This window comes from Dasypus novemcinctus, chromosome 13 (assembly GCF_030445035.2).
Source record: "Dasypus novemcinctus isolate mDasNov1 chromosome 13, mDasNov1.1.hap2, whole genome shotgun sequence".
NCBI classification, from domain to species: Eukaryota; Metazoa; Chordata; class Mammalia; order Cingulata; family Dasypodidae; genus Dasypus; species Dasypus novemcinctus.
The window spans coordinates 29260884-29275786 of record NC_080685.1 but is presented as its reverse complement, the minus strand read 5'-3'; the positions used below and the strand labels follow the sequence as shown (position 1 = coordinate 29275786).

The window sequence follows — 14903 nt, the reverse complement described above, 5'->3', positions numbered from 1 at the left end:
GATCCCAAAGAGGCTTTCAGACCAATATTGACCTAGTCAAAAGCAACAAGGGCTACAAGAGCTGAGGGAAGAGGATCCAGGAACCAGGGACCCAGGCAGAACAGGCAAAACTGAACCTCTTTAACCAAACATCTTTCTTCTTTTCTCTGGGCTGCCCTTTGCTTCAGCCAAGTATTGAAAAAGGAGGGGTCCTTCAGCCTGGGGGAAGTGAAGGAAGGCATGATAATTTCTTCTGGAGGAGGAAAAAAGCTCCCCCAGAGCTCTTATCACCCAGCCTCTCTCTGGACCTGACTGCTAGAGAAATACGTCAGGGAACCCCAATAGCTATCTCCTCAGTCTGCTCAGTTCTAGCCTGTCAGGGTCCCACCAGAAAGGGTACACATTAGATTAGGAGTAATCCACACTCCTGCCGGTAGTCACAAGGATGGCCTCCACAACAACTACAATAGCTGGCGAACACTGGCACGTGCAAATGCCTTTTTACTATATCTTATTGTATTTAACTGTATTTAACAACTCTTTGAAATAGAACTATTTATTATTATCCCCATTTTTACACATGAGGAAACTGGCATAGAAAGTTAAAAGTAACTGGCCCCAGGAAATACAGGAGATAAGAGGAAGAACCAGGATTCAAATCCAGACAGACCAATTCTAGAATTCATGCTCTTATCCACCTCTTATACCAGTGTTAGTAATAACCAAAAGGAGAAAAGTCTGCTGGGGATGGACGTAAGAGTTTGTGATTCCATATCTTTAGACTACTACATTTCTAAACCCTTGCTGGAAAGAGAAGAGCCCCTCCAGGGCAGCAGCTGCCTGGCCTTGGTGTGATTAGGGACTCCTAGGAGTTTAGCTATTAGCACTTCCTCCTGTCTCTACTGCCCTTACATCAAATGGAATGATAATTAAAATATCAACACAGAGATCTCCGATGTGCAATCAATAACCTTTTCATACCAGCAGGAGAACCTGTTTATCTTCTGACCTCATCTGGGGTGAGGGCTGGGAGATCAAGAATACAAACAAGGGGTAGAAACAACCCAAATGCCCCTTAAGGGATGAATGGATAAACAAAACGTGTATATCTATACAATGGAATATAATTCAGTCATAAAAAGGGATGAAATTCTGATACATGCCGCAACATGGATGAACTGCAAAAACATGCTAAGTGAAAGAAACTAGACACAAATGACCACATATTGTATGATTCCATTTATATGAGACATCCAGAAAATGTAAATCCATAGAGACAGAAAGCAGACTAGTGGTTGCCAGGAGCTAGGGGAAGAGGGGGATAGGGAGTGACTGCTTAATGGGTTTGGGGTTTCCTTTTGGGGTGATAAAAATGTCCTGGATCCAGAAAGCAGTGATGATTGCACAGCACTGTGAATGTACTAAATGCCACTGAATTGTATACTTTAAAATGGTTAATTTTACATTATGTGAATTTTACCTCTATTAAAAAAACAATAAAACAAGAAAAGATAAGGGGGCTAAGTGAACTACTGCCTAAGTGCAGGCCAGCAAATGTTTTGGTGGTTCAGCCTTAGCCTTCCCCTCAGAAGTAAGCCAGAGAACCAGGAGAGATGAGGAAGGAAGCGGGAGCCAAAGGAAAATCTGTGTCAGGTCAAACATCAGGATACCTGTAACTAGAGAGGAGCCCTTCCTGTTCAAATGAAAGCAGAAATCCCAAGAACGCAGTATAGACCCTGGTCAGGGAAGGAGGACAAATTATGCAGGAGAAATAGGGTCAGATGAAGAGAACAGATACTGTCTAACTCAATGCTCCATCTGGGATGTTTAGCAACCCTAACTGCTAGTAACACATGGCAGCCGAGTACTAAGAGCATCATATTCCTGATGCTGCCAGTTGTCTCATCAACCTCTGTGCCAGTATGTTCACTGGCTTGGAAGAGAAACAGATGTGGGAATGACTCAATGGGAGACAGAGAAGAGCAGAGAGTCCCCAAAGAAAGGAAACATGGAGAGGGTGGGGCTAAGGCAGCACACCTCGCCTCCTGACCATGTGGAGAGTAGAAATGTTGTGGCCCAGGCCATCACAGCCCCTAACTTTTCTTCCGGAGCTGCCTGCTAGGAGAATCCCTGGACCTAGAACTGCCAGGACCGGGAAAAAAGGAAAGGAAAAAAAAAAAAAAAAAGAACTGCCAGGACCTGGGTCTTGAAGCTTTGATGAAAAGAGAGACCCTGGCCTTGATTTCAGACCTCTATCTACTGACTGCCAGACCCTGCACAGAAACGGAGGTGTCCAGCTCATCCTAACCCCTCCCAGCAACATCCCAGTCAGGTCTTTTCCCAGCTGTTCAGTCAGACACCAAGTAGGAAATAAATAAACTAAAAAAAATAAAAACATTCATATGAGCTGTCAAGAGGGCAGATGCAAGCCAGGAAGGTACAACTGGAAAAAAATCAACCCCAAGCATCTTCCATTCTCTACCAGTACCCAGCTTGCTTTTCCTTAACTGAGTTATCTTGTTCCCCTGTTCAATCCACCCTAGTTTTATCCCTTAAGAAATCCCAGAGAGCTAGAGCTGACTCCTTGAGCACTGCCTGTCAGTGCTGACAGGGGCTCCTTTGCCCATGCTTTCCCAGAGCATGTTTCTAATGTGTTCAAGACTCAGTTTCCACTACCACCTTCTCCACCATCCCCATCTCCCATCTGGCAGCCTGTGGAGATTCAAGAACAACTGAATCACAAGTCCATCTGTTTCTAGTCCAGAGACAGCATCAACCCCAAATAAACCTTTAGAAAACTAGTCTTCCTACTTTAAGCTGAAGTCTAACACAATGCCATTAGTATCAGTGCTCATCAGTAACTACCACCTAAAACCTCTACAGAACAGACGTATTTCACAGGATAATCACCCTCTAAGGGAGAAGGCTCAAAGACCTCAGGAGACAGGTTACTAACTCCCACCACACTGACCTGGCTCAAGGTCTCTAAGTGAGTCACCACCTGAGAGGTCCTCACTCCCAATTCCCTGCCTCCATCCCCTGTCTGCAGAGGCCTGACCTGGGCTCCACCTAGGAGGCTCACAGATGTGTGTGTATGTTGGGGGGGAGGGTTTACTTGGAAACTTTTCTCACGTAAACATGGATCCTGGTGCAGCTATCAACCAGCTACAAGACCCAAGACCAGATGTTCCACCTCCCCAGAGGGCTTGGGTCTCCCTCATGAGGCTGTCATGGGACAAAAAGAAGAGATGTTCTAGTCTCTTGCCCTGAATGGCTGAAATCATGGCACGGTAAGCATTTACAATCCAGAGCCGTAAGATCTCTCACTGCAAGGTCAGAGAAAAATAGAACTACCACACACATCCTGTCCCCTTCATTGACGTTTACTGATTTATCCCAGCTGATTTAGAACTTATCTATGGGGGGTGGTGGGGGAAATTGCCAGCAAGCAAAACTAATATGCACTGAGGTGACTAAATGAGATTTTAATTGCATATATAAAAATCCACACAAGAGAAAATTAAACCTTCCACTCTACCCACCCCCATATCTGCCAACAGTTTCTTTAAAACAGAGGGGCTGGACTGGATCATATCACTGGTTTTTTTTTGAGGTACCAGGCTGGGGACTGAATTGGGACCTTATAAGTGGTAAGCTGGAGATCAACCACTGAGCCACATCGGCTCCCTTGTTTTTTAATCTTTTGTTTGCTTGTTGTTTGCTTTTTTGTTTTTAGGAGGTACCAGGGACAAACCTGAGACCTCCCATGTGGGAAAGAGGCACTCAACTGCTTGAGCCACATCTGCTCCCGTATCACTGTTTAACATCACCAAATTGGAGACATTCATTCGTCTCCAATGTCTTATGTCTTATGATAATTTTATTATGCAAATGAAAAGGTAATTTAACTCAACAAAGTAGCAGCCCCAAATTGGCTGGGCTATCCTGGGAAACCAAGGACTTGTGAATACTTGCTGCCACATGCCCTCCCTCACCTTAGACCTTACTCCAGCTGGCTTCAGGAAAGTACAAATACATCAGGTTCCCAGGCCCATAAATCCTTCCCTGAGGTTGATTTAAGCAGCTTTGCCAGAGGACCATGGGCATCCTGTTCTGTTCCTGGGAATATTTTCCTTCGGTTCTCCTTGGGCAAACAACTCAGTATCTCTGACTTCCTTCCAATTATCTCATAGGTAAACTGGGAAGGTTTGAGGGGAAGGGATAAAGCCACCAACTTCCTATGATTTTTTTTTTTTGAGAGGATTAAATGAAATCTTGCCCAGAGAGAACCTAAAACAATGCTGGGCACATAGAGATTTCTTCCATACCCTCCTTGTTCAGGGAAGAGCCAAAGAGAACACTGAATTCCCCACTCTGACCCCTTCTCAGTTGATGTCAAACAGTTAATGCCAGATACCAGACACATACTTCTGAACCATCATGATTCAAAGTTCAAAGATTTGATGAAATCTGGAGAGGCAAAAAGAAGCCAAAGAGATCATCCTGACTAATCCCTTACCTCAAGAAGGGACCCCACTTAAACCATTCCAGATAAAGGAGACTCTTGTTTGTGAAAAACCCCTGACTAGTTTTCATGTACCCTGCCTCAGGCAGTCTGATCCCAGTGCACTCCAGGGTTCTCTTAATCATACGTTTTAACTGTATCAGTTATCTGACATTAAGCTGTGTAATAGAAACCATACTTGCTGCAATTTTAGGCCTGCTTTCTATTCACCTGCTAATGGTAGAGCCTGCGGGCCACTCTCTTCTGGATAAGAACTCTTAGGGACTTGGTTACAGTTGTTGGGTTACTTGTCAGTCTTCTCTGAATTAAATCCCAACTCTTCTGGCCTTCCTTCATGAATCTAAACTTTAAAACTCTTTACATGTTTTTTCACTCTCACGACTGCCTTTTCGCCTTAGAATCTAAAGACAGAAAAAGGACTTCAGTCAAAAGGACTCATTCACTGAGAATAAGATGCTCCAGCTCTGGTCAGAAGAACCATGAAAACAAAAGGGTCTGATACTATCCCAGTTAAACTGTAAGTTCTACCACAGATCCCAGATGAAATCTGAGAACCGTCTGTAGGTCCAGAGCAAGCAGTCTTACCTTCTGGGCTTGGGCAGGTTCGGTGAGGACTAAGGTGAAGAGGCCCAGGCAGATTTCCTCATGCTGGGGTGGGCCTTTGCACACCTGGGATATGAGGAAGGAAAAAACTAGCTGTCACTCAAGAGGAGAAAGTTCTCACACACAGTTTGTCCCAGGACTTGGGACTCCTGAGAAACCTGCAAAGAGGAATCATCATCTCTTAAATCTGATCATTTCTTTCTCCTAAAGTGATGGGGCATCTGTGTCAGGAACAAGGTAGATGGAAGGGAAGGACCCTTATTGCTTCTCCAAGGTTTAATGCAGGCCAGGAGCAGAGGGCAAAGACAGTGTTTATCACAGGGGTTCTTAACCATTTTTGGTTCCATGAACCCCTTTGCCAGTCAGGTGAAAAACACAGATCCCTTCTCAGAATGCAGTGGCAGAGAATTTTATGACATTCAACATCAGAGGTCAGGGAAAATAAAAATAATAAGCTGACGTTTTTCAATTCAAGCTCACAGACCCCTGGTTAAAAACCTCTGGTTTAAAATGAGGGGAGGAAGAAAAAAAAGATTCTAGCACCTTTACCAAACCTTAATAGCTTTCAGTAGAGAAGGAGTTGCAAACAGTCAGTCATGGAGTAACAAGCATATCTGACTCACTGGTGGGAGATCAAAGCCCTGAAACTGGATCTGTCAGAAATCAAGCCATGACCTTGGGCAAATCATTGCACCCCTAAAATTTATAAAATGAAGACAAGATAACAGATTAAGAGTAAGCAGGTAATACTTACTGAACATTCACTACATGCTGGGCACTACTCCAAGTCCTTTACATGTACTATTTTTTTTTTTTAAGATTTATTTTCTCTCCCCATCCCCCCGTTGCCTGTACTGTGTCCAATCGCTGTGTGTTCTTCTGTGTCTGTTTGCATTCTCAATGGCACCAGGAATCTGTGTCTCTTTTTGCTGCATTATGTTGCTGTGTCAGCTCTCTGTGTGTGTTGTGCCACTTCTGGGTGGGCTGCACTTTTTTCGTGTGGGGCAGCTCAATGCAGGGCACACTTCTTGCGCATGGGGCTCCCCTACGTGGAGGACACCCGTGCATGGCACAGCACTCCTTGTACATGGCAGCGCTGCGTGTGGGCCAGCTCACCACACGGGCCAGGAGGCCCTGGGTTCACACCCTGGACCTCCCATGTGGTAGGCAGACGCTTTATCAGTTGAGCAACGTCCACTTCCCAATACGTACTAACTATTAAAACCTTTTCAACCACAGAGAGTGATTAAGAAATGCAAAAGATCAAATATGTGAGAACATTTGCAAAAAAGTCACCGGTACTGTTATTTAAAGATGTCTAAGCACGGACTGTCAAAAATAGAGAGAGAAAAGGTGGGAAACCTGGTTTGGGGAGCCAGGATATTTGCTTCAGTCCCTCTCAAAGAGCTCTCAAAGAAGGAGAAATGTAGATGGGGAAAGCATTATACTTACATAGGCATTGAGGGCGTCATTGGCCTCTCTCTCTGAGACACCAGTAATCATAGATGTAACAATGCTCATACACCTTTCCAGTCTCTGTGAAAAGGTGAGAAAAAAATTAAGAGCATGTCACACCACCTCCTATGGAGTACTTGTCCCCTTCCCTTCCCCACACACAAATTCAAACTTGATCATGACTCTAGATCTTATAACCAGCCTTCTGGGAATACAGGAGGTAGGTGAGGATGCTAAAGGTACCATGGGGCTTTAATCAGCAAAATCCAGAATGTGGAAACCAGGACAAATGACCTGGTTTCTTTAATGCATAAATTGCAAGGAAAAGGGAGCAGGGAGCCTATATATTAAATGAGGCTTAAGACATCACCCCACTGAATACTATAAGAATCCATGAATCCATACTGATTGGTAATAGCTACATAAATAAAAGAGAAGGGAAAGCTCTTTCTTAGAGTAGAAAACAAACTAATAATATAAAATGGGAGTAGAAATTGATCCAGGCAAACAACATCAATGGATGCTAAAGTCAGTACATAAGCTTCACAAAAAATAGGATTTTTTTTTTTTTGAGGTGCTGGGGGCCGGAGATTGAACCTGAGACCTTGTATTTGGGAAGCCGGTGCTCAACCACTGAGCCACATCAGCTTCCCTGAGTTGGATTTTTTATTTGTTGTTGTTTTCAGAAGGCAATGGGAACGGAATCCAGGATCTCCCATGTGGGAGGCAGGCACTCAACTGCCTGAGCCACATCCTCTCCTAGAAATAGAATATTACTAGAGGATCTAGCTATCTCTCTACAAAATACTTAATTACAAAGGGAAAATACTATCTGTAGAAAAACCTGGAGAGTGTCATTTAACCAAATGATCAAAGTTAATATCACCAATGATGTTATTATGGCTGTGTTAAGGAAAAAAAATACAAAAGCCCTTTATCTCATAACATACATATGAGTTTTACAGATGAAATGTCTTGAATTTGCCTCAAAATAAACCAGAGGGGTTTGGGGAGCTAAAACAAGATTTCCAGGTAAGTTAAGTACTGAAGCAGAGTGATGACATGGAGATTATACTATTCTACCTTTTTAAGTTTGAAACTTCCTCCCATATATTAAAAAACGCATACAATGGAATATTATTCATTCATAAAAAGGAATGAAGTTATGATATGTGCTAAGATATGGATGAACCTTGAAAACTGTGACATTAAGCCAGACACAAAAGGACAAATAATGTATGATTCCACTTGTATAAAACATCATAGAGACAGAAAATAGATTAGAGATTATCAGGAGCCGGGGGGTTTGGGGAGAATGGCAAATTACTACTTGCTGGGTATGAAGTTTCTGTTTGGGATGATGAAAAAGTTTTGGAATTAGATAGTGGTGCTGGCTGAACAATACTGTGAATGTATAATGCCAATGAATTGTATATTTCAAATTGGTTACACTGGCAAATTTAGTTATATAGATTTTATCACAAACAAAAACAGTTAAAACCACTTAAAAAAAAAAAATCAAGAGCATGAGGAAAGAGGAGGACTGATGAACAACAAAAGGCCAATCTAAAATCTGCCAGGGTCTCTAGTCAAACAAAGGTGGGGATAGTGGTATCAAAGTCTATTCAAGGGCCACTCTCGTTTCAAAGGCCATCCCTAACACAGCACGTGCTCAACATTAGAAGCTCTTACTCACCTGTCCCTGTTCCTATGAGGCATTTAATACTAAATATTGATAAAACATCAATACAATGTTTCTCATATTAAGGCTGTGAACCTCCCCCTTATCACCACCTAAGCTACTTCCTGAGTCCTTTAAAAACTTGATCTTGAGAATTAACCCAAAAACTGCTCAAGGAAAGTCACTTCTCCATTCCCAGCAATGAAGCACCACCCAACACCAGGTCTGACTATATTCTCAAATTAGGTCAGATCAGCCTGCTCAACCTTAATAAGCACCTACATACTTGTGAAGAGGAGCTGTGAGATCACATGAAAGCGAGCTGTCTCACAACCCACCTCTTGCACAACCTCTGACAGCCATTATCTAGTCCAGCTCCTACGCAGGGGGAGGAAAGGCAAAACCTGAGGCTGGAGTTCCTCTCTTTTAGAATCTTATCCCTCTCCACCCAAGATATTTATCAGCATCTGGAGGATCTGTGACTCTAGCTGCTAGGTCCAGTCTGTTCTTGCTGGGAGCTCTGGGGGGGGGGGGCCCTTCACCCAGTCGAGGTGAATAAGCAGTTTCAGAGTAGAGAGAGATGGCGAACAGGGAGCAGTACAGGATCCCAAAGTTCTAAATTTTGCTTCCTACTCAAAGGAAGAAATCCCCGCTGAACCAAAGGACATAGAGGAGAGCAAGAAAAGTCAAACAGCAGCTGGCTAATGAGTGACCTGATGGGAAGCATAGTCTAGAAAGAACCCCCAACCCCCCTCACCACCACTTGCTGGCCTTAGGCCAATTTTGAGAGTTACTTAGCTTCTCCAAACCTTGATTTTACCTAAAAAAGAGGAATACCTATATCACAAGGGTGTGCTGAGGATTAAACAAGATAACATTTGTGAAAGCTCCAAGCATAATGCTTCAATTGAATTAAAATCTATTCAACCGGTAGGAAGCCTCAGCAATTGCTCAACTAAATCTATGACCCTCTGAAATTGGAGGGTGGCACATTCTTAAAGATTCCTGAAAACTAAATCTTACTAAAGGATATGGCTAAGACCTTGGCTGGGCTGAAAAAGCTTCCTCCTCTACTTACTTTCTGCAAACATTTGCCTTTTAGCCTTTTAGGAGAGAAGAGAAAAAGGGAGGGGAGAGGGGACGAGGCCCAACTGATGGACCCTGTACCAAGATCATCATGCAAAGCTGGATACACAGCACTCTGGGATGGCCGAGTTTCTGGCTATGATCTAATGCACAAAGACCCTAGGCTGAACAGGGCTTCTCTAGGCCCCTTCCAATATTCTAGGCTCTGGCAGAGGCCTGAGTCAATTCTATGGGTCACTGCCCAGTTGAGGAGAAGTGGCCTCTTGGAGCAGGGAGGCCCAGCTAAGGATGCAGAGAGTGGGAGAGTCCAGAATTTGGGTGGGCAGATAAAAGCAATGAGGAAGGACATGCCAACGCCAGTCCCTGCCAGGCCACAGAAGTACAGAAGATGCTACTCTTCCTGAACTACATACATTTCTTTTCAAAACAAAGATGGGAGACTAATTAAAAATCATTCAGGGTGACAGAAGGACCATGCCTCCTCAAAAAGGGCCATAGAAAGGCAGATCCCTATGATAAAGCAGGCCCAGTCTTGAGGGGCCCTTGGTAAAGATCAAATCATAAATGCAGTTGCCAACAATTGCTGATGGGAATGGCTCTGTTCAGAGTAAGCCCTCCACAAGAGTACCTCTGAGAGTTGAGTCAATATTTAACCATCTCTAAGAGCTCCAGGACTAATATTTCTAGTACTAAGGCTACCTGGCCATGGTTCCCATGACAGCAGCAGTCGATGGAGTAGCGGCGGGGGTGGTGGGTAGAAAGGCCCTCCAATTTGCCAGTATATTTCTGAAGCTGGAGGCTGAAATTAGGGTCTCCCTCTAACCTCTCAGGTCCCCTCCTAGAGCTCCTTCAGCCAGATGAATATCCTGTCTGGTAAAGAGGGAATACGAAATACTGTGCCCTTCTGGGAAGTCAGTGGCATGAATGGACTAAATTCCACTGTCTTTAGAAAAGGAAGATATGATCCAATCTACAAAATTCCCAAGGACCCACACTAGTAAGGAGTTACTGGGTACAGCAAGGTTTCAAGTATTCTACAATCCAGAGTGGACTGAGTATTTGAGGAGAGAGTTAGAGATGACTCAAAAGCCCACCTCAGGAGATTCCTCACAGACAGAGATGCATTATTCCTTGAAGAAAACCTGGAAGGGACATACCTACCTCTCACCAAGTACAACCCTGAGACTGTCCATAGTTTCTGAGGAAGTTCTGAAGTTGGGCCACAACTCCTTCCTTCACCCTAACTTCAAAATGGACCACCACCGGGTGGAGAAATAAGCAAGCCCTGTGAAGGCTCATGAGACCAGGAACTACATATTCTAAACTCCTTCATTCACTAGCACTATTTTTATCGAATCACCCACCAAATCCGAATGGGGGTGGGCAAGAAGAATTCCATCTTCAAAGAGAGGAACAGGGCCAAGGAGAAGAAAGGACATAACACACGCTCCCTAGGGTAGAAAAGTCACAGTTCCTGCTTTCACTAGGCCTCCAAAGGGCCTTTCCTGCTCATATCCAGCTTCATGACCTGAATCGGGTTTACAGTGTTTGTTTCTATAACTCTACCTTGCCAGTGTGTTAACTCAGTTTTTAGAGGATAAGAGGTGGAAAGCAGACCTTCTGTGTCCCCCATCCTATTTTCCTATCAGATTGAGCAGAGTAAGCAAGCATACAGGCGCAGAAAGCTCCTCATACATTCCAGGGCAATAGGCAGGCCCATGAGAAAGAACCAAGCCAGAACAAGTGAGGGCAGTAGGGCAAAACCAGGTTTTGATGACTTCTGTGTGCAGGGTTCTTTGGGGAGACCCAGAGGAAGCAGCCAATAATTCTTGCCCTTAGAGACATTCTGGTCCAGTGGGGATAATAGACCCACACACATGGGGGGAAATGGTGTGGCAAGGCTTGCTGGAAAATTCAAATGCAAAGGACAAAGGGCAAAGAAGGGAGCTTGCTGGGACATGCTGGGAAAAATCTACACTGCGAAGGAGATCAGGAAAGAGAGAGAGAGAGAGACCCTCCCTGCCCCTCCTCCCTGGAAACAGTTGAAAGTTCACTCTCAGACAGTCCAAAACAGCAAGAAAATAAATGCTTCCTCTCTTTTGTGGTCCCCTCCTGCCATATCACTTCACTTACTAGCAAACACGTCACAGCTCAGAAGAACAGGATGTGATACCACCCTGTGGTGCAAATTAAAGCAGAGGCAGGATGACCCCTCTAGGAATTAGGGTGGGGAATAAACAGATTTTCATTCAACCCTTGGGGTCTTTACCCCTCCACCTAAACTGATGAAAGGCATATCAACTTTCTACAACTCTAGAGTTCCAGTACTAGAATACAGGACTGAATAAATACTTTGATGAGGAGAGTGGCTGTTTCCTAAAAAGTGGATAATTAATTTTTATTTGTTTTGGGAGTACATTATTTTTAGAAGCACTGTTTATGTTCCTAATTATATCCACCTTAGCTGATAAAAACAACAGAAAAAAAACAAAACAAAACCAAGTTAATCTCAATATACACAGAATTGGAGGGGTGGGGCATGATAGGAAGCCATCTGTGAGTGAGTAGACATTCTCTAGCTAGCTAGCTAGCTGATTCACAGTCCTCCCTGAAGTTCATTTTTGCACATATGTTCTACCACCTTGTATCCGACCCAACATTTTTCAAATCTAAAATATGAATTTCACCTGTCTGCTTGCTCATCCTCTTAATATCTGAGAAAAGGCAGTGACAAATTTAGAAGAAAGGCAATAGCCAGTGAAGAGCCACAGCCTGTTAATTTACTTATCCTATCCCTGAATAACCAGAGTTGAATGAATTGGGCCTTAGAAACTGTCCAGCAATCATATCCCAGTTCTGGATCTCATATTCCTAAGTATGTCTCCTTTCATGTAGAATTGGAAAGAGTTAATTATCAACTCTGGCAGGCCAGGGATGGGGGCAAGAGGATAAGTGGGAGAGGGGCCCAAAAGGGTCAACTATCAGGTTTCCCAAAGTCTCCACTGACTGGGGACTTTGCCTCACTCCCTGCTTCTCAGTACCACGTATTCTCTCCAGTGTATGTGCTATCTGGTTCTGAAGTTGAGTTCCCTAGGCCCCATTCACCCACGCACACGATGCTGTAGTTATTGAACTAAACACTACTTCTCTCTAAATCTCCACTCATTCTACATGCCCAGTTGGCACGGTTGGCAACCGGCTGTGTCTACACACAGTCAATGATACCATCTAACAGGAGGGGTCAAAGTCTGCTGCAAGCTCCTCTCAGCCCCCCACCCACCTACACACACACAGTCTCCTACCCCATTCCACGTACATTGCTCCTCGACTCAACGTATGACCTAAGTCCGAGACAAGGCTGACATTAAGAATAGTTGGGGCATTTATGTAGAAAGGAATGTCAAAAAAATAAATTTGGTAAATCTGGATGCCAACACCTCCCTCACCACCCATTTTAATACTGGTGGCTGCTGATTACTATGACAACCTGTCCAGGAAGTTGGCCCACACTTCTTCCCTCAGGAGCAGGAAGTCTGGAGCACTGTTTGTGTTGCCTTAGAAAAAAATCTGAAGGCCTCCTCCCCCATCCCCCATCCCCGCCCCGTATCCGCTCCAGTATCCCTCCTTAACCCAATTTCTTAACTCCCTTCCCCACCCCCCACACCTACCTCCTCTAACTCATCCTTGGCATCCAAACTGGTTGAAAGTAGCAGCCTCCCCCCTCCTGGGGCTCCTGCTCCCGCTCCTCCTCCTCCTCCACCTCCCGCTGCTCCCGAAGCAGCTGCTGCTGCTGCCCCCTTTCCCTTCTGTAACTCCATGGCTGCAGCCCGGAGACGAGGAAGGGTCAGGGAGTGGATGCGTGGGGAAGGAGTCCAGGAAGTGGGAACTCTGGGTTGCCAGGGACAGGGGCTAGAGGGACAAATAGGGGAGAGGAGAAGGGTCCCTGCCCGCTCCACCCCACCCTCCTCTCCGAAAGGCCGCTCCTGCAGACAGGGCGAAGGCGCACGGCCCTCTAGGTTCTGCCTCTGGAGTGGCAGTGCTGAAGGAAAGCAGTTGGCGCTTGCTTTTAAGTATGGTAGGATAAGGGTCAGTGCCCCCAGGAAGGGGTAGGAGAGGCTTCCGCCCCTGAAGAAGTGGAAGGGGAGCCCTTGCTGGCTTCTGACCCTGCGAGAAGGAGAGAAAGCCCTAAGTTTCTGCCTCTAGAGGTGGAGGAAGAGAGGAGTCCTACCCCTTAAGTAGGGGGTAGGAAACCTTCCTGGCTGGTGCCCCAAGGGTTGGGGAGAGAGGTTCCTTTAGATCCGGCCCGTAGGGGTGAGGGGGGGCAATAAGCGCTATAGGAGGACACGGAGGATCAGCTTCTCCCTACACCACACAGAGGCAGCCATGGTGGAAGGGCGGGGAGTGAGAAGGCTGAAAGCGACGGCCGGGAAAGGGGGAGGAATCGACGAGGCCCACGCCGGAAGTGATCAGTACGGTTCCAAGCCTCCGCCAATAGCAGCTTCCGCAGTGGCTCTGAGTGCCGAAGGGGTAGGCAGGCCACCGCCGATTGGCCTTTTCGCCGGCAGCCAATTGGATCGAGGAGAAGCGAGCCCGATCGGATGGACAAGCAGAATGGCCAATCGTATCTCTCCTTTGCTCTTGGAGGGCGGGATGGGACGTCCGCTCCCGGAGGTGGGACGGGACTGAGAGGCGATCAGGAAGGAGAGGGGCTGCGCCTGCGTGCACTGCTGCGCATGCGCAGCGGCGGCTTCTGCCCTCCTTTCCTCCCTCCGACCTCTTTTCCTGCCTCCTCCTCGAGCTTGGGTGTGTACGTGAACGTGGGGCACCCGCCCTTGCCACGGGGATCGTGTCCCCTGGGTGGCTTTGGATACTCTAAGCCTAGCCACGGATTGGCAGGGTAGAGAGAGGGAGGGGAGCACCAACCCTTAAGCAGCCCCACATAAGCTCCATAAGAGGGTATCGAGCCAGTTCTTAAGAGCTGAGACTGCATCACACATGCGACTGCGCTCATGGAACGCCGTGATCCACCAGACGTTGCAGAGAAAATGCATGGCCCTACTTGGGCAAACCAAACCATTAGAATAGTGCTAGCATTATCACCATACATAACACAGAGTAGACCCTTAAATTTTGCTAAATGACAAAAACATCTTCATCTTTGAGTATTTGGGACTGATTCATGTCCCTGAATTCACTTTCCTCTCACTCATAATCCCAATGAGAAATAATTCTGATCTGCTGTGAGCTCAGTGTACCCTGGATTGCATGTGCGTCCATTTCTACTATCTGCGCTTCTCAATAGTATTTTCAATTTTTCAGGAGCATTTTAGGATTGTCTTACACAACTCCAAAGACAGACCAAATTTCGCTATTTTAAATTTCTGCTTAAACAATAACCCTCGTTGTTTTAATTTCTGTAAAATGGTGACAAGGGCCACCTCATAGATTTCAGAGGATTATGGGAACTAAGAAGTGTGAAATCACTCTTAAAACTGTAAAACACTACCAACTAGTATTTATCTAATACTAGTTATCACTTCTGCAGGTGATCCTGATTATTTTTACCCTTGTGAA

At 45.4% G+C, this 14903-nt stretch overlaps 1 protein-coding gene across 3 annotated transcripts in view; it reads right to left on the bottom strand.

Moving 5' to 3' along the window:
- Nucleotides 1-13843, bottom strand: part of INTS3 (integrator complex subunit 3) — a 38102-nt gene extending 24259 nt beyond the window's left edge. The window contains exons 1-3 of one of the 3 annotated variants that reach the window (XM_058309680.1): nt 12998-13843; nt 6560-6643; nt 5090-5173 (exon numbers count right to left, since the gene is read on the bottom strand). In XM_058309680.1, the coding sequence (XP_058165663.1) occupies nt 5090-5173; nt 6560-6643; nt 12998-13147 (318 nt within the window). In that variant the 5' untranslated portion in view covers nt 13148-13843. Of the gene's footprint in view, nt 1-4714; nt 4906-5089; nt 5174-6559; nt 6644-12997 lie in introns of those variants that run through there. The other 2 variants (XM_071207449.1, XM_071207448.1) reach the window with 2 other exon arrangements.
- Between the last annotated feature and the right edge of the window lie 1060 nt (nt 13844-14903).